At 36.2% G+C, this 20097-nt stretch overlaps 1 protein-coding gene across 1 annotated transcript in view; it reads left to right on the top strand.

The window, feature by feature from the left end:
• PTPRD (protein tyrosine phosphatase, receptor type D) overlaps window positions 1-20097 on the top strand; it is a 283005-nt gene that overhangs the window by 150408 nt on the left and 112500 nt on the right. The window contains exons 10-15 of the mRNA XM_026083567.1: window positions 365-946; window positions 10227-10360; window positions 11405-11549; window positions 15084-15389; window positions 16324-16517; window positions 18493-18519. Coding sequence (XP_025939352.1) covers window positions 365-946; window positions 10227-10360; window positions 11405-11549; window positions 15084-15389; window positions 16324-16517; window positions 18493-18519 — 1388 coding nt within the window. The remainder of the gene's footprint in view (window positions 1-364; window positions 947-10226; window positions 10361-11404; window positions 11550-15083; window positions 15390-16323; window positions 16518-18492; window positions 18520-20097) is intronic.

The following is a 20097-nucleotide window of genomic DNA, read 5'->3' as shown; positions in this document are numbered from 1 at the left end:
GGAGTCCAAGTATAATATACATAGAATGACTGGAAAACAAGGGTTCCAAACACATCCAAGAATCACACTGTAATGGTGCATTGTCTCTGTAAGGTTGTTGTTCTGTGTATGCTTAAGAGACCTTGTGTGAAAGTCAATATCATGGCTTTATATCGAATCACTTTATTGTAGAACTTGAAGTTCTGATAGGGTTCTGGAATAAATCACTACTGCCAAAAGCTTGCTGTGCAAGACTTAAATTCTAAATAAAGGAACACTTCCTCTCCATTTCAATCTTCCTTTTTTTTTTTTTTTTTTTTTAGTCTCTTAATGTAATAATTGGTGTTATGAAGTCTTAATTGTATTTTTTGGTGTTTGTCTTTAGCCTTACCCAAACCTCCTGGAACACCTGTGGTGACAGAAAGCACAGCAACTAGCATAACCTTGACGTGGGATTCTGGAAACCCTGAGCCAGTCTCTTACTACATAATCCAACACAAACCCAAAAACTCTGAGGAGCCATATAAAGAAATTGATGGGGTGGCCACAACACGCTATAGCGTAGCTGGCCTAAGCCCTTATTCAGAATATGAATTTCGGGTAGTTGCAGTCAATAACATTGGGCGAGGCCCTCCCAGTGAGCCTGTGTCAACCAGAACATCAGAGCAAGCACCTTCAAGTGCACCACGCAATGTGCAAGCCCGTATGCTGAGCTCTACCACCATTTTGGTACAGTGGGAAGAACCTGAGGAACCGAATGGACAAATACAAGGTTACCGAGTTTATTATACCATGGACCCCACCCAACATGTCAACAGCTGGACGAAGCACAATGTGGCCGACAGCCATATTACCACTATTGGGAACCTAGTGCCCCAGAAAACATACTCCGTGAAGGTTCTTGCCTTTACTTCTGTTGGGGATGGACCACTTTCTAGTGACATTCAAGTCATCACTCAAACAGGAGGTAAGTCAGCAGTGTACAGAATTTGAGCAAAAAACCCTAAATACATGCAGAAATTTTGTGTTTGAGTTTTCAAATGTTCAGAAATAACTCCTGTCAAGGGTAGCCACAATTTACTCAGGCTGCTTTCACAGATCACCTTTTCTCAATTCCACAGTGCAAGTTTTCATGGACAAGAGGACCTTATCCCTCCTCACACACATTTAATTTTCCAATCTTTCAGTTTTTCATCAGTCTCAAGAAGTTTAACTGCAGCAACAGTATTCTCTTGGAGATTGTCATCCTGGAGGTGTCCAAATGTTGTAGCTGCTGTTTGGCAGTGCTGTTGTGCACCAGCAATGTTTGTCAAGTAGTTTTTCATGGATTTCATTAAAGGTTTTCTACGATGTTGGTTTTTGTTTAGATTAGTTAGGGGTGGTCCCTTATGCTACCTCACTCTAGTGAATTGTGTTTTGGAAATCTAAAATATTTGTGGGCTGCATGCATATTCACATAATTGGCAAGGTTCTGAAAACACAGAAAACATAAAAGAGTAAAGATTTTTTGTGCATTTTGATTTATAGATCAAATCCTAGTTTCCCCACTAAGAGTATACAACAATTCTGGGTAGAAAACAAGGTCACCATTTCTTTATGTTTGCAGGTAGGCTGCTTTGTTTCTCTACAGGACTTTTAGGTCCATGAATTAGTTTTATTAGCAAAATGCTAGCAAGCATAGTGAAATACATTGCAGAGAATTTTTATGAAATCAAAAGCCAGAAATTCTGGTGGAGCTAAACTGCAGGAAATGTTTTATTGCAGCAGTAAGGAATAAAAGCTCCCTTTGTCTAGTGATTTAGAGAAAGGTGTGTGAAATATTACTGTAGGTCAGTGATGCCTAACAACATTATATAATGGTACTTGTAGTCAGCTGAATTTTTTAGTACTAGAATGTTCCTGTTGTAGAAGTACAGAGTCTCTCAATTTAAAAAATATATGTTGCTAAAGTATAGCTGAACATGGTTATACTGGATCCAGTCTTTACTTCTGCATGAAAATCAGTTGAGTCAAAGTGGACATCAACATGTATTTAATGAATAATAGAAATTCAACTGTTGTCCTGGAATTTTTGTAAGTGTTGTATTACACAAAGGTCTGGGTGTTGCCTTTTGTAGTATCTCAAATGAGAAGTTACTGAGTTAATTTTTTAAGAGCTCCTTGTGCAGAAGTGGTGCCTACATACGTACATGTGCATTTGTGTGTACATATGCACATGCAGATAGGTACACCGTATTTTAATTTTGGCTTTTGTATCCTTTATCAGAGACTAGTTTGACTCTCTTCATTCTGCATCCATGTGCAAAAAGCTTCTAAGATCACAGTTTAGTGAGCTCTTCATCTATGCTCAAGTTTACAACCTTGAACCTTCTCAGATTAGTAAGAGTTTGTCAGTGGCTCCTCCAGAGAAAGGTGGAGCAATTTAAAAATGATTACCGAGTGAGGCTCAGCTGGGCTGGCCCAAGATACTTGTCTTGCCCAAGTCACTGCAGAAAATCTCTGTTCATTGAAACACTTACAGAACTAGCTGATAGACATGCCCTTCTGTTTCTGGTTACTGCTATATGTATATGTATATATATATGTGTGTTTGTGTGTGTGTGTGTGTGTGTGTGTGTGTGTGTATATATATATATATAAAATAAAGTTAGCAATGCAGGAGGGATTCTCAACGCAAGTGTTTTCAACTTCCTAACAGTTTTGACTTGACATTGTTTATGTGAGATTGTGTTTAAAACAATTTAAAAAGTAGCAAACGAGGCATTTTTAAGTGCTGATAGTAAGTGCTTGAAAGAATATGAATTTTTAAAGTCATACAAGATAAAGGAAGGTAAGAAAGTGCTTCAGTTCATGGTATCTTTAAAAAACAGTGCTGAATATAAACAAAAAATTTAAATTCTCCTATCTTTTTTAAGTGGCTAAGTCTTTCAATCTGGCAGTTTCTCTTCAGTGAACACTGCAGAATAAAATACCCTGATCTTCCAGATTTGTTGTAATCTGAATCTAGATAAAATTGTTTTGGTTTAAGTCTCTCACCAATTGAAAGTCATCCAAATAAACATAGTAAATCACACATTTCAAGAAAAAATTGGAAATGGATTTAATAGAAAGATATGTAAAAGGATAAGAATAAAATGGGATGGTGATTAGGTTATGATTCATAGTTTTTTTCCTTTGGTGAGACTTAAATAGGAATAAGTGTATCACAGTAAATATGGGACACCAATGCTTGCTTTGGGGATATTAGAGTGTATATAGAATAATATGCAATACCTATATTTAATATACAATTTACCTGATTGACAGCTGTCACTTAAAGCCACTGATAGCTTAATTTCTCACTTATGTATATTCTGATCTTTGGAGGAAGAGATTATAAAAATTAAGAATTTTGCTTAAAGAAGCCTATTCATGAAAAACTGCTTTTTTTTAGTACAGCAGAATGGTTCTTTTGAAATGACCGTGTAAGTGTGATCTTCTCACTTTGCAGGTCAGCCAAAAACTGTGTTGAAAAGGAAAATTAGGTTTCTAAATAAATGTGTAGACTAGAAACATGCAATTTGGGGGGAAGGGAAGGAAGCATTTTTCAAACAACCAGACACTAAAATATACAAATTTATGTTCAGAACCTGATCCCAAGTATTCTATTTAAGCACTTTAAGGAAAAGCCGTGTCCTTTTGCCCTGCTGTTTTCAGCAGTGTTTTTCTACCATAAAAAGACAGCGTTTCAAGAAATTCGGTCATCAAAACCAGCTGTAGAGCTGAGCCTTATGGAAAAGCGAAGCGCAGTTCCACACGCTGCACTTCAGGATGCCCTGATTCTGCATGCTGCGCCAAAGGGACTGATCCTGCTGAGGGCAGAGTCAGGCACTGTGTGTTGTTTTGGAGAACTGACACGCAAACACCAGATTTTGGAATAAAGATGTATCTGTGTAAGCTTTACTGTAATATATCTTGCCACTGTACTTGGCTTCACCTGAAAACAAAAGTTTTGTTGGTCTGTATTTAGCTGCCCAGGAAACTTCTTAGGTATTTTCTCACATTTCCTTTCTTTGCTCACTATGATCACTACACGCACTCTCTAAGCAACATACTTTATCCTGTGCATGTCAGAAAAATTCTTGAGCTTTAAACTGGATGTCTGTTTTGGGATATTTTTTATTATTTTTTATTTCAATGTGCAAAGAGAGTATAGTTACTCTAGTAATTTAGAGAATCCTGTTTTTATTCTGAGCTTCCCAGATTAGACAGAAATTGGGAGAGTCAGAGATATCCCAAGCTCGATTTGGTAGTAGATTAATGGAAAGAGAGAGAGAGAGAATTCTGAAAAATACATGTATATCTGTAAATATATGCATATTTAAACAAAGAAATTACCATATAAAACACATTATTAGCTTTAAGCCAAGGACTGGTTGAGGACTGGCAATGGAGGATTATTACATTATTTTATTTTATATTGTTATAAAAGCCTAAGCTTTTGAAAGTATTAAAAAAGGACAGTAATGGGAAGATCAAGTGTCTGACTGTCTCTTAGATGAATGTAAAGGGAGAAATATTACAGCACACGTCAACAGAGCTTTAGCTTAAAGGAAATGACTTAGTGGTTTGGGGGTTCTTACTGTAAAAGAAGATTAGAAATTCAGATGAAGAGAATGTGATAGAGGCTGTGTTGTAGGGAGCTACCTACTTAGCCTGACTTTTCAACATCTTTCATGAACTCATGAACGGGGAAACCTCACATCTGAAACTCCACCGTGAGGTTCGTCTCGTAGCCAAGCATTTCATGGAAGGGGACCTCTGGATGGGAAAGGGTGAGTGCATGCAGCTAGCACAGATTTGGCGTTCGGCTACTTTGGAGTTGAGGCTGGGTGGAGGATGTTTTTCAAGTGACAGAATTCCCCTTAAAGAACCTTTCTCATCATGTAGAAAGAGTATTTTAGCTTTTGATAGCCCTCTACTCTCAAAGCACTGTTAACTTGCGTAAGTGGTCCACTCCATGTGGTTATTTCACTTAAATGCCACCATGATGTTGAGATGGTGATGTTGAGAACCTCACACAGTGATTTTCCTACCCTGTATACTTCCTCTCTTCCTTCTGGTTAGAATACAAAATAGTGTGTGGTCATGGGATTTTTTTATAGTATCTTCTTTTCTAGTCAAGTTTCAAGGTTGCTTTGTCTTCTTTAAATATAATTTTTACATTGAAAGCTTTTTAACTCACTGCTTTTTTTTCCCCCTCTCTTTTCCTTTTATTTATTTCTTCAAGTTTAAATGGGTTTTGGTTTTGAGTGAGGATAAGTGTTCGATTTACTTACTTATTTTTTCATGCCAAGACCCCTTTCCTACAGCTTTGAGTTCTCCCCCCCCAACCCACTTCACCTGTCTTTTTTGCTCGTTCACTTTCACATCTTCTTAGTCTTGTCTACCTTTTTCTTCCGTTTTATATGTTTTATTTGGTAGATTATTTTCTTTATTTTTCTTCATAGGCATTTTGTCTTCATTCTGCTTCTCTTTTCTTTGATCCAGTGAGTAAGTAGTTAAGAGAAGAAAAAAAACAGGTGACTTACTCAAAATATACCTGCCTGCAGGCACTGAATTAATAGGTGTACTGAATTCTGATTTGGAAAATATGCTGATGAGTCTAGGAAATGTGCAGCACAGATTACTTCTGACCATGAATTTGAGTATGGAAGAGGGCAGCTCATAATAAATTCAAGATAACTCCATTACTACTGTGTAGAAATAGTGGGTCACATGACCAAACTACTCTGAAGAATATTTTTTCCTCTCTTCATTATGTTCTCTAATCATTCAGATGAGAAAATGCTGATTCAGTTTTCAAGACAGACCAATACATTTATATTATATTATTTTGTAAGCCTCCTCACTGTTAGTTACACATATTATTTGAAAAAAAAACCCAAAGATTTATGGGTTTCAGGTTATTTTTGACAAAATGTGCTATGTTTTTGGACATTGTAACTGTGCTGTAGTTAATTTTTTTTTAATACTGTCATTCTGGGTTTGATACTGCAGAACTGTAAGCCTCAAGAATCTCCAGACTCATCTGAATAGGTTATTTCTGTAGTAGCCAGAAGACAGAAGGAGAGGAGTATGCACAAATAATTAATAACTTATCCAATTATATTTTTTCATTATATTTCATCTGGTATTTCAAAAAGTATGAATATCTTTTTACAAAAACAAGATGTGTAGCACATTCAATCTTCAGTTGCAAGAGCTTTTCTGTCATAACCTTGTTCCTCTCAAAGCAAGAGGGACATGACTCTGAGAGTCTATTTTATGATCCTGTTCTGTCACATGAACCAGAGATGGATATAGAGCCATTTATGTATGATGAAGTCCAGCAATCATATAGCTTTCTGCATTTGTTTCTGGTTGTGCAGCAGTAAACGCAAAGGACTAGGCAAGCAAAGGTGTAGAATTTACCATACGGGTTTGAAAAGAATAAATCTGGACTCTCTTCTGTCCCTCAATCATTGTGTATCATTGTGTGTGCTGCATAAGTTATGTCTTGTTTATAAGCATGAAATAAGAAAAAGGATACTTGCTGCACAGTGAAGCTATGGATTTTAATATATGTTTACAGAGCACACTGATCTCAAAGCAAAAAAGATAGTACTGAAATATTGTCTCTAAAGATAGTTCATGCAAAAGAATTCCATTTTGTGTTGACCATGTATATCGCTAAAATGAAAAGTAAGATGTGATTTATTTAACTTTTATGTGTAGTTAGAGCTTCAACAAGCGTATAAGGCCCACTTTCATGGATTTTCCAGTTTCCCTACATTTTTTTCTGTCTCTGAGAAAGATAAGAATCAACTCTTGCAGCTTGGCTTAGTTTCTATATGTCACTGTTGATTTTTTTCTGAACTTGAAGAGATATTATGTTTTAGTCATAAATCCTAAATTGTTTAAAAGTTATTGTTCCTTTTTCCTACCTGGTACTTGTTCTTTGGGTTAAGCCTTACACTCTTTGCTGGTGAGTTTATTACTAATACAGTTTGTTAGTTTTGTGACTTTGTGGTTTTGTTGTCTCTCTTCTCCATCTTCTCTATCTGTTTGGAGCTATGTGGATTTCTGTGCCACTTCTTTCCTCTCTCAATTCTTTCAGCTAACTGTGGGTGTAGAATATCAGGGGAGACTAGGATCTGCAGCAAGATATAATTTCAGCAAACAGTATTTGGGAAAGTCCAATTAATGGTCAGTTTGGCTTCTTATAAAATAGTAGTAAATTGCAGATCTAGGATCATAAAGCTTTTTTGGAGAGGTAATTTTTGAAGACAAGGGTCTTGCAACACAGTTTTACAGAGAGACGGGAAATACCCTTCTTTCTATGATTGGTAGTCTCCATCTGCTGTCCTCTTCATTATTATAACAAATGGTTATGAACCAAGGGTCATATGGATCACTTAACTGGCCATTTACTGCCTGATTATCTTCTACAATTCACATACCTATAGATCACATATGGATCATATACATTACGATCTATACAGGACAACTCAGGCTGGCAGGACCTCAGGAGGTCTCCAGTCTACCCCTGCCCAAAGCAGGCTCAGCTGTGAAAGCAGACCAGGTCGCTCCAGGCTTTACCCTGTCAGGGCTGGACACCCTCTGAGGATGGAGACAGCACCCGTCGCTCGGCCCGACTCAGTGGGGGAAACGCAGCTCTGCCCTCTGGATTATTCCCCCAGTTTGGTGTCACCTCCAACCTGACGAGCATTCCTGCCGTCCCTCCTCTGGGTCACTGATAGTGATGTTGAACATAAGACAGATAACATAAACTCCTGTTTGACCTTTTAGGAACCTGGGGAAGGAAAGCAAGTCAATGTGCATGCTTTATGACACATGAGAAGGCCTTACAACTCAAATTGTTTTTTAAGACACCTGTGCTGATTTTATCAAATTGATGAGACCTCTTTCTGATCTGTCACAGACTTGTGAGCTGGCATTTCATATATGGGAATTATTTTTTCTTTGTGAAGCTTGCATAGTTGACAGGAGCTTTTGCTTTTACTTTTCTGTTCTTATTTTGATAAAACCCCCAAAGAACCAGCAGATGTTACAGGCACTATCTAGATTCCAAGCAAAGGTGATGTTCTAATGCCAGCCTTGTTGCTCATCTTCTTTGCTGAAATAATTTTTTCCTTACTCCTTCATACTCATTGAAGCAAAGTATTTTTTCCACAAGTCAGTGTTATCATATCAGGTGAACCAAACAAAATCCTACAGTCCCAAGTACCCTCTTGAGTTTCATGAGACACCCGTGGAGTTGAAAAAACCTTTGGCAAAGAAAGACTTCCAAGTAGGCCTCTGTACTCCAGATTTTATTGTTAAGTTTCGGCAAGCTTGCAGTATAACTCCAAGTCTACTTTGAACTGTGTTCAATTAAAGGGAAATCTGCTGCTATGATCAGCCTCAATTTGGTTGTTTTTCAGGAGAGTTGTAAAAGCAGTTCACCTAAAAATTTGTAACGTTCAACTAATAAATCCATTTATACAACTGTATGCTATGGACTCGTGGAGTGAAAGTTTGACCTAGCAGATTTTAGAAACTGTTTCAAAGTTAGGAATTATTCAGTTATCTTTGTCTCTCCCTGTTAATTTAAAGCCATTTGATTTTAAAAGGATGAGATTAAATGTCTTTCCATTAGAATTAATTATGTTGATATTTGCTGTAATTGCTCCCTGTGCTTTTTATTGTGATCTTTTTCATTTTGGGACTTTGTAGAACACATGAAGTGATCTCTTATTACACCAGGTTGTCTTTCAGAAAAATAATCAATTACTCCTTTTTCTCTGGTGAAGAAGGAGACTTGGTTGCCTGTTCTTCTTCACTCATTCCCTCAGAAATAGGCAACATTATCCTGCATCTTTCCTTTTCTATTTTGTCCTGTTTCTGAAAAATGCAAGTGAATGGTGGAGAGCTGGCAAGCTCCACAAAGACTGAATGTTTACCTCATGTTGACAAGTTATCTGTATGTTTAAATGTTAGCTATCAAACCTCTGCCAGCATATACAAGAGTAGTGAAATACTCGAAGTGACACTGTAGAACAAAACAATCTGGGGAAGACAAGAATTAAAAAAGTGTATTATTTTTACTTTCTGCTCCCTGGTGCTTTTAAATCTGTTAGTGTACAAAAGAAGAGTACTTATATAGAATAATATTCTGCTCTGAAAAGTGACTGTGAAACAATCATTATTATCGCATCCTACTTAGGACACCTGTTCTCAGTGTGTGCTAAGAATCATATTTCATTATTTTTCTGAAAAAAATCAGGCATAGTGCATTTTATTCCTGAAAAACTAGAAGTGCTGTGGAAGACTGTTTCATACATTATCAACAGCACTATTAACTGATACTAATGTTTTAGAACTTGGGTGCCAAAACGATTCTGTGCATTCCAATGGCAGGATATATTTTCCTGTCATTTCCCAGTCAACTTCATTATTTGCAGTAGATTTGCAAAAGTAAATGAGGGTAACATTTAGTCTGGATAATTTCTGTGACCTCATTACACAAGACTTAACAACAAAGATTTTTCTTGACTGCCAGATTCGAAGTTCCATTTTCAGTTATTGCAATTAGAAAAGGTTGTTACTAGAAAGTCAGCTATATTGATAAAAATATCTGTCAGCAAAAAGATGGAAATATGCCACTTAATGAAGACATTACTGAAGAGACACTTTTGCATTTAATGCTTGTAAAACATTCAATATTTAATGCCTTCTTGAAGAGCAGGATGTGTTCAGTACCTGAATTACTTGTGAGCTGAGCAAACCATTTCTGCTTTTGGAAATACATGTAATGCTTTTAACGCCTTCTTCTTGATTATTCCATCCCATCTTATATAAACTTTCATTTCCAGCATATGCCTATATATTATATGCATTTTCCGTTTCACACATTGGTTAAACTTTCTGATATTCTTCACCAGACTTTTGTTCAGTTGCTTTCCAGTTGTATGTGCATTATTCGCAGTTTGAAAGGTTTATTTGAAATCCTTGGAAATTTGTAATGTGTAAATAAATTTTTTTTTTTCAGAGTTCAGGTTAATTTAATTCATAGTTCAATTAAATAATTTGTTATTTAATTTCAATAAGTTCAATAAAACTGGTATTGTCTGAAATATTCAGGTAATAGTTTAAGAGGTTTGAAAAATGTGTGTTGAACGAGACAAATAAACAATGGGCAACACTGTTCAACTCTTTTTCTTTAGTGCCTGGTCAGCCATTGAACTTCAAAGCAGAACCTGAGTCTGAAACAAGTATATTACTTTCCTGGACACCTCCACGTTCTGATACTATTTCCAGCTATGAACTGGTTTACAAAGACGGGGAGCACGGGGAGGAGGTAAATGTTGTACATCTATTAAATTATCTTAAATTTTTAAATGAGTTGAACTTTAAATGCTTTAGAATTGATCTCTTAGCTCCTTTCTTTAGTATGAATACCTTGATATTAAATGGTCTATTAAATGAAGCGGTCAGCCTAATGGTAGACTTTGAGTGTGTATACATCAAAAAATATCCTTGATGACCACTAGCTGGTGGAAACTTTGCTGTTGTTTGCAAAAAGTCATCTGTAGAAGCTGAGTGCAGTTTCAGATGGTAATGGTCTTGGCTCTCAAAGGCTGTTTCTCCATGAAGGTCTGGAAACAGAGATGTTTTGGAGAATGATAAAAAAAAAAAAAGGCATGATATTGCTAGGTGACCCCCACAAAAGGAAAACTGGTAGTCTCAAGAGGTAACAGGAGAGTGTCAGTGCTGTCCTGCAGTCTTGTCTTGTGGCTAATGCTTCAAATGAGCAGAGGTTTATGGCAGCTTCACACATGTGCTGTAGATGCATAGGCATATTCTGTACTGTTTGGGGGCAGGGACAGAAGATCTATGTTTCACCTCCAAATAGGAGGCAGGCCCCTGTTAATGTCTTACGCTTTGGAATAATTTGCTTCTTAAGATTTTGAACACAAATTTAACTATAGGCTAACCTTAAATCCAAGATTACTCGCATCATAAAATCCTGTATTTCACTGCCAGAAGAGGTAACTATAAATACGGCTTTGTTCATGTGTTAGTATCTGAAAAGCCTTTTATACTTTGTACAGAGCTATTACATCCTCAAAGACTCAAGCATTATTTCTGTCTATAAGTTTCACCTATTAAGCTGCCTACTTTAAAAAATTGTTTCTTAGTGTGTATTTGTCATAAGTAATGTATTCATTTTTGGTTTTATTATTGTTCTGTTGTGGTTCATTTTCTTGAATTTAAATCTAAGATTCTTGTCAATGGGGCTATCATCAGCATGTAAAAGCATTTCTTCTATAGGCAATTTATAGAATTCAGAATCATGGAATATTAATCAAGACACCTGGTTCTCTTATTGCTTAACTTATAGCAACGTGTTTCCACTGAGCCTACTACATCTTATCGCCTGCAAGGGCTGAAGCCAAACAGCTTGTACTTATTCCGCCTAGCTGCCCGTTCTCCACAAGGCCTGGGCGCTTCCACAGCAGAAATCTCAGCCAGAACCATGCAGTCAAGTAGGTGTCTTTCCTTGCTAACTTTATTCTGCTTTGTTGTCTTTGTCGAAGAGATGCCTCTCAGAAACCCAGGGGAACAACAATAGAAGAAAAGATTGAATGATGCAAAATACAGCACTCATGATGCTTAACACAGCAAAAGGGTGCTTAAGGCACATATTTTACAGATATACTGTGGTCAGCTTAATACATGAGTGACTCTTACATGTCATCAGGAAAGGACTTATTGTATAAAATGCCAGTGTCCAAGAAGACAATGCTATGCTGTCATAGTAATCTTTTATTTTTATGCCATAATAGTTTGTCACACAGTAGATGTATCAGTCATCTATCCTTAAAATTTCCCCTGCCCAGTGTGCAGATTTCCTGTAATACTAGGTTAAGCCTGCAGCAAAGCCCTGTAATACAAATATTTTGTAGGTGGGTCAATTTGAATATTTCAGATTGTACAAAAAATTTCCTCATACCTATTCCTCTGTAATGGCTAGTCCTTCTGAGTTTTAGTTACCAATTATTTTGCATAGGTTTGTTATGATGTTTGATCATTTTGGCATCAGTAGAAAAACTGTATTCTGACTGGATGCTTATGTTGAACATAAGCATATGTCAATGTATGATGAAACTCATCACATCTGCCTACAAAAATTTGTCAGGGATTCATATATGTATTTTAAAATATTTAAATTAAAACTTAATTAAAATGATCAGGTAAGCAAGGATGACATCCTGAAGAACTACTCCTATCTGATAAATTATGCTTTCTTAACAGTTTTCATTACACTACACAAGTTTAAAACTTAATTTGTTTAAAATTAAATGAACTTTTCTTAAAGTGATATTATTTAAAACAAAAATTCAGATTCTCAGTTAACATGCTGTTTTTTAGTTTGCAGTCTCTGATGGATATGATTACATCATCATTCTTTATTAGTGTTATATATTAATAATAATTCAGATAACTAGAGAAGTAGTGCTGTAGAGCTTCAGTTTAACCAAAACTAAATGGGCTTCCAAAAGCCTTTCTGTGTCATTCTGAATAAACATAAAAGACCTTATTATATAGCACAAGACTAGTTGTAGAGGCAGTGACAATGTCCCTCTTGACTTTAATTATTTAGAATCAATAATCTGATGCAAAAAAAGGTGATTATCTGCTCTGGGAATCATTTCAACTACTAAAAATATTCATTCTTTTATAACATATTTGGTGAACATTGCTCAAACTGTGCATATGAAAGAAATATTTAGGGGCCAAGTTTGTGTGTAACCATTGCCATTTTACCCTTCTGGAATGTAAGAATGTGTTATGCTTTTTTCAGCCTCGTGTCTTCAGATAGTACACAATTTTGGAAGGTTTATGTAGGAAGAGAAATCAGTCAAGCCTTTTTTAGGATCAGAGTCAGTCTTAGTTTGGGTGAAATCAAGGGCAAAATCTATTTCATTTCAGTGATATATAAGCAGACCATGTTTGCTGAAAAAAATTGCAGTAGGTTTAAAAATTGTGTATTTTAAGAATACACAGTGTTAATATACAGTTTTTTAAGAGTATACAGTGTTAATAAAACTGGTTACATATGGTGGGCTACGGAACATCCTCAGTTACATAACTGCAATATTTTTCATTTTTCAGAGCACAGTGGATTAAAAATTATTAAAATTCCATCAGTTCATTAGCAATATTCACCAGACTATTTTGTGGCCTTTCATCTTGGTTTCAGGGAAGGATACTATAAGGATTTATTTCTTCATGTGTTAGATCCTTAAGGGGTATTTCACTTATACTTTTATTTCCTGCACAGATTCATGGTAGAAGGGCACCAGCCTGTTTTGAGTACTTGATTACTAAATTAGCTTAAAAAAAAGGCCCAACTGAGAAAATTCTGTTCCGTCTCCCCAACCACCTCCTCCAGTCAGTTGAAATGCTGTTACATTCCCTCGTGTTTTCCCTTTGGAAGATCAGAGTACCATACTGAGTAGAAAGCCATTGATTCCTGCAGAAGAGCTGTGGGAAACGGAAAGATACATGTGTAAATACAATAGGTCGCAGCAGGGTCCTAGGCCTTCTCCGTTGCTTTAATTTTGTTTGATGCACCTAGAATAAATACCAGCAAATCATTTATTTCTATTTTTACCTCAAGAAATGGCAAAAAAAAAATAGACCAAGAAAGAAAGAAAGAAAGAAAGAAAGAAAGAAAAAGATTTTGCACCCAAAATGTGTATTTGCCCTATAAGAGGGAGAGCAGAAATAGGAAAGGAGTGAATGTCCACTACTTCTACCAGTGAATTTAAACTAGGGCTCCTTTTTTTTGGTGCTCCAGATGGTCTCACTTACTAATAAAGCATACGCATTGCTAAGTCCATGTGCATTTAAGCACATAAATGCATACCTAACTTCCAGCGCCTGAATTGTCTCATTGAAAGCAATGGAATGGCATACATGCTTAAATGCTCTGGAGCTTGGAAAAGGTAAATGTGCTGACGGACTCCTCTGAGTACAGATCAGCAGAGGTGAGCACTTTTGCTCTGGAAGATTGGTGCTAGTGAAAAGATATGAAGCACAAATTAAGAATCTTTCACTTTTTTGATCTGCTTTGGTTGTGGATTCTCTCTGTAAAATGAATTCCTGTTTTCTTGACACAGTATTTGGGGGCAGATTCTTTTTTTTTTTTCCTGTAGAAGTTACCTAAATTACTGGTAGGATTTAATTCTTTGCTAGCAAAGGTGTCTCCAAGAGGAGTTTAAAAAAAAAAACTGACATCTGATCTAGGGTAAGTACAAGTTACAGTCAGAATCAACAAGCCTGTCACTTTTTCCTGGTAGGTAAATCTTTGACTAAGACTTTCTTCATGTTATATTGACTGCATGCTTCCAGTATGTTGGCTACAATAAATGTTTGAATAAATGCTTTCCATTTAAACGTTATTTGCAGTTGACTTGTTCCAGGCAGACTCAGTTATAAAAAGAAAGCTGAAAAATTGATCATTTGTTTTGGGGAGCGGGGAGGCTACAAAAATATTTGGTGATTTTTGGAGTAACTTCTAGCAGTTATTGCAAGTTTTTTAGAGCTCTGTTAAAAGAAAATAAATATTCTCAAAGAGTGTAAGCCCACTTGCAAGGGGATATGTCCAAATTTGTAAATAAGTACATGTCACACATCATTTAAAATATAACTTGCACTAACTGCAGTTATTACAAGGGTAGGTCCGTAGTCATAAGTATCACGTTTTTGTTTAATTTCAAGAAGAATTTTAATTACAGGTAGGTAATATTATTTTGAGGTTTCGTTTTCATGTATTTCCCCTACATCCTTTTTCACCATTTAGTTGATTTATTCATTTTCAGTTTCCTCATGTTAATAAGCCAAGGTGCATATGATTATCTGATATTTTGCATTTTAAGTTTCTACTTTTTTGGTTTATTTTTTATTTTAATTTGGTTGCCTTCTATTTATTTTTATTTTTTCTTTTGTTCATTTTTTTTCAATCACTCCTCTCCTTTCACTCAAATCCTCCTTTAACCCACTACTGAAATTAGAGCCATCAGCTCCTCCTCAAGACATTAGTTGCACAAGCCCCAGCTCCACTAGCATTTTGGTAAGTTGGAAACCTCCACCAGTGGAAAAGCAGAACGGCATTATCACTGAATACTCCATCAAGTACATTGGGATTGATGGAGAAGATGTCAAGCCCCATGAAATTTTGGGAATTTCCTCGGACAGTACCCAATACCTTTTGGAACAGCTGGAAAAATGGACTGAGTACCGGATATCTGTGACTGCCCACACTGATGTTGGACCTGGCCCAGAGAGCTTAGCAGTATTGATTCGGACAGATGAAGATGGTATGTTGCCTCCACTACATCAGTTGCGCCTCTATCGATCTGCTGTCTTTTGTATAGGCTAACAGTATTTTTTTCTGCTCCTCATTTTTCCCAAATCACTGTTATTACCACCATTTGAGTATTTTAATCAAAGGCTTGTCCTTTGTACATCGTTTTTATATTTGGTATTTTTACTTTTTAACAGAAAATATCTTTTTGTGAATGAAGTGAATCTACTGCCCCTTTGAGCCCATACACATCCTTCTTTCTCCTACTGCTACATAAAAATAATTCTCGGGGGAAAATCTTTCTGCATTTTTCTTGATTTAACAGTTATTATTTTTAAACACTTAAGTCTATGAACTTTTCTCCAGGTTTTTTTTAACTTCTTTCTTGTTCTGTGTTCTGGTTTGTTTTTGATTTTGGGTTTTTTTTATTGAGTTTTGTTTTTAATCTTGGAAAACTGATGTTTCACACATTTTCTTTGCTTCCGTGCATGAAAGTGACAGAAGATCGCCCTATTGTCAGCCTCCTTTTTATACTACTGAAAAAAGCCCAAACAAAGAAATAGCAAACAAAAACAAAGGAAACTTTTTTGGAAATATTTTGTGTTTTTTTATTATTATTATTATTATTATTATTTCAGTGATTAAAATATCTCTTTGTACTTTAATGCTTTGAATCTCAAAGCATCTTCCTTGGCTTTTGTACATTTTTACATGTTTTTCTATTTCTCTAATACTCTTTTTTCTTCCATTTTTTGCATCAGTCATGTTTTTTGATCTTTCACTGAAAGGTAGAGCAGATTGGTTGAGCATTTTCATTTGTTGAACAATTTGTATTCTTCAAAGAAAACTTAGTAAGTCTGCCCTTTAAAAAAAAGAGCAAAAGAAAAGACTCTGCATGGGTGGGACAGGTGCCTGTAATTCTGTTTTATCCAATGATGTTGTTCCAGTTCCTAGTGGTCCTCCTCGCAAAGTCGAGGTGGAGGCTGTCAACTCTACTGCTGTTAAAGTGTCATGGCGCTCACCTGTACCCAATAAGCAGCATGGTCAGATCCGAGGATACCAGGTCCACTATGTGAGGATGGAAAATGGAGAGCCCAAGGGTCAACCCATGCTGAAGGACATCATGCTGGCTGATGCACAGGTAATAGGATCTTTTTGTGTTCTTTCATAGGTCATGCTGGAAACACTTCATTTATGAGAGCTAAATAGAATTGTCTTTTTCTTTCCGTACTTCAGCCTACCAGATATAAAATTTTATATTTACTTTAATAAGTTTTTTTTCAGAGTAATTATGCTTTGTGGTTCTTTGGCCAAATCTAGGCAACTTTTCCTGTATAGGTGCACATCAGGAAAATACCAACTAAATGCAAGGCTGTGTTGTTCTGCTGACTCCCCTAAACCTAAAGATTTCACCCTATACCTGTTCTCTGAAATGGAAAGCATCAGGAGCATCTGAGCCAGGTCACAACCAATACAGTAAAATGTACATCACCTGATCCAACCACTTGATATTCTTTGTTTTGGTGGAGAACCTAGAGTCAGATTAGAGGCCTGTATTACCCCATTATTACAGTATTTATGTCATTAGTGTGTATCCATCTCACCATACATTTCACAGGAAATGAATTTATTAGTGCAACTTCAGAAGTCACTGACATATTTATACTTTCCACTTTTCAAATCCGTATTTGTGTAATAAAATGAGAAGATTGGTATAAATAGGTTTAGGGTTACTTCTAATGCAAAATTTCTGATCTGTTTTATAAATAATGAGACATGATGGAAGCACAGGCCTGATTACATCAAGTTTAAAAAGCTTCTTAAAATAGGGTCTTTCTGTTTGGGATATACTAGTGCTCTTTCAAACTGGTGATGTTCTGAGTTCCTGGTGCTGGAGGAGCGAACCTGTGTTGAAACTATTATCATGTACAAACCTGTCACAGCTAGTTCTCAACTTATATGGGAATGACTGGAAATCATTACAAATTATCATCCTAGCATGAAGTAAATAGTTAAATTTTAACATCTTAAGTACTTTATGTGAGTATACAACTATTCTTTGCCTTTTTTTCACCTAGTCTTAGTTCTAACTTTCATCTGTGCAGATACCTTTTTTAAGAACAAATGCAAGCCTATTCTCAAACGTTATTACAGTTTCTGGACAGCCTCGTTATTTTATTTTTTATTTTTTTACCTGTCTGTCTGTCTGTCTGTCTATCTACCTACTTTAGAAAACTGTGTTTAAGGTGTTCTTACACCTTCAACAGCTGAGAGAAAGCAGGAAAAAAGGGAGGCAGAGCAGGGAAGAGAAAGGGCATGAAAAAGAAAAGTAGATGCTTCTGTGCTTTGGTTGTCCCCTTCCTTGCTTAGATTTTCACTTTCAGCCTGTATGGTAGTAATATAAAAACCATTTTAAATCCCAGATGGTCAGAAAAGGGGGGACTAGATGCGATTTTGGAGCCCAAATGCAACACAGGCAAAATCTGCCATTTTGACTTCAAATTGCCTGTTTGCCTTTGGTTCATTTTGGAAGAGTTGCCTCTGTTCTCCTCCCACTACTCCTTCTTGCCTCATTTACTTCCATGGCCCATGTGCTTGGGGCTTGGGTGCAGTGTGGAGACCGTGATGGAGAAAGACCTTAATTAGTGTGGTTAAGATTAACAAATATATACATGCCATTCTGCCATTAATTTAAATAAGGCATTGGATTAATTTGAGGAAACTAAGGTTGAAATGGAAATGCATATGGCCTAGTAACATGATTAAATAAACCAGGTAGCCCTTAATTCTGTCTCAGTGGCTTTTACTAATGCAGTCTATCATAAAATATTACTACATGGTACAAGAAGATTTATTGCCTGGGAATATGTACTACTCTCATCTTCCAAGGAAAGAGAAGTTGCTGCTTTTATGTTTTGGTGGGGAGCAGAAATGGATTTGAAAATGCCTGGCCTGTTTTCATTAATGAGATTTTCAAATTCTACATGAGTTTTCCAAATGTCTTTCATATTTATTTATCTATTTTGCTACTAAGAAGAAATGGTTGCCTCAACAAGGCTACAAATCTCTCCTTATTTCTTTTGTTTTTCTTTCCAACATTCTTTACTCTCAATCAGTGGGAATATGATGATACTACTGAACATGTGAGTAATAATTGACTGGCCAGCCAAAAAGTGGGGGGGGGGGGGGTTTTTTTTTTTGCTTRTTTGCTTGTAACCACCTTTCTTTTTTTTTGAATTTTTTTTTGTCTTTTGCACAGATGCATGTACTAACATTATAAATGTTTTTTTTCTTTATGGCACTTTTTCCCCCTCCCCAGGAGGGGCGTGTGGGAGGGTGTTGCTTGTTTTGTAGTGTGGTTTAGCATGATGCTGAAATGTACAGAACTGGTTTGTGTTTTCTTCTGTCTTGGTGGCTGTCACTAACTTTGCCTCACAAAGCAAAGAAGTTCCTTTTTAAAAGATGGTGCTAGAAAAATAAAAAGAAGGTAGTTTAAAATTGCCTAGCAATATCCACAGGTTTTTCTATAATTATTGTAAGGCTAGCTGCTTTTTGTACAGCTGAAAGCCGAAGTCAATTGAACTTTTCTTTTTTTGGTAATTTGATAAATCTATTTTGTATGCTCACCAGCGGGATCAGGAAAGCCAAATGCCCTGCAGTGTTTATGCCTAAATAATATGTGTTTGCCAGATCCAAATCATGTTTCTAAAAGACAGCACTACATACCATCATATCTTTGTTACGCTATAAAGTACTATTTTTTTTTTTTTTAGATGAAGCTAATATGCTAGTCACTATTTCAAAGGACAGTATAATTTATTTTGCCTTTTTATTATTTTATTCTGTTAACTTCAGGTACATTTTCCTTCTGAGAGATCAAAAGTTTGTCTTACTGATTTTGGCCTTTAGGCTCAATTCAGTTCTGAAACAGATTTTCAGGAGGTGGTTGTTTTGTTTTTGTTTTATATATATATATAAAAGTTTTTATTTTATTGGAGGCATTTTGCCTACTCCTGATCATTACCTTGTAATTTCGGTATTGCTAATAAAAGACTGAAAATACAATGCCAAATTCTAATCTCATCTTTACTGAGCTTATACCCACTGTCTTGAAAAATCCACTTACTCTGGATAGTCTGACCCATAATTTTTATATTAACTTTTATGGCTGTTTCATTTGAAGTGTGTGTGATTGCACATTTTCTATTTATTCTTGACACATAAATATACCATTTCTCCGGCAGCACTGAAATTTAGTGTAAATATATTCTGCCATATGAAAATGAAAAGGTGTGGTTACAGACTGGAAGCTGTGATGAATGGGAAAATTTGGGCCAGTCAGTTACTTCCCAATACCATCCTTTTATATTCCTTCATGAAACAAATATATTAGGGCAATGCTTATGTGCCAAGTCGAGGTATCAAGAATTAACTTTTTCTGGCTTGCCATAAAGGATGACATAAATTTTATTCATTTCAGGTGTCTGGCCCTTCAGCATCACGTGCGTGTGTGTGTGTGTGTGTGTGAAAAGATTCGCCCTGTTTTAGCACTTACTATTTGGTCCTGCTCCCATTGTCTTGTTCTAGCTGAAAAATTACTTGTGTAGATGCTATGGTTTGCTTGAGGGTCCTTCAGATTTATTCCCTGACCAGGTTGCTAATGCGGTTTGGGTTAGTTCTTTGAACCCTTAAAAGTGAGTTGTTTCTAAAATACTTTGAAA

Source organism: Apteryx rowi, unplaced genomic scaffold (genome assembly GCF_003343035.1).
Source record: "Apteryx rowi isolate R43461 unplaced genomic scaffold, aptRow1 scaffold_61, whole genome shotgun sequence".
In the NCBI taxonomy this organism is placed as follows: Eukaryota; Metazoa; Chordata; class Aves; order Apterygiformes; family Apterygidae; genus Apteryx; species Apteryx rowi.
This window is presented reverse-complemented; position numbering and strand designations above follow the sequence as displayed.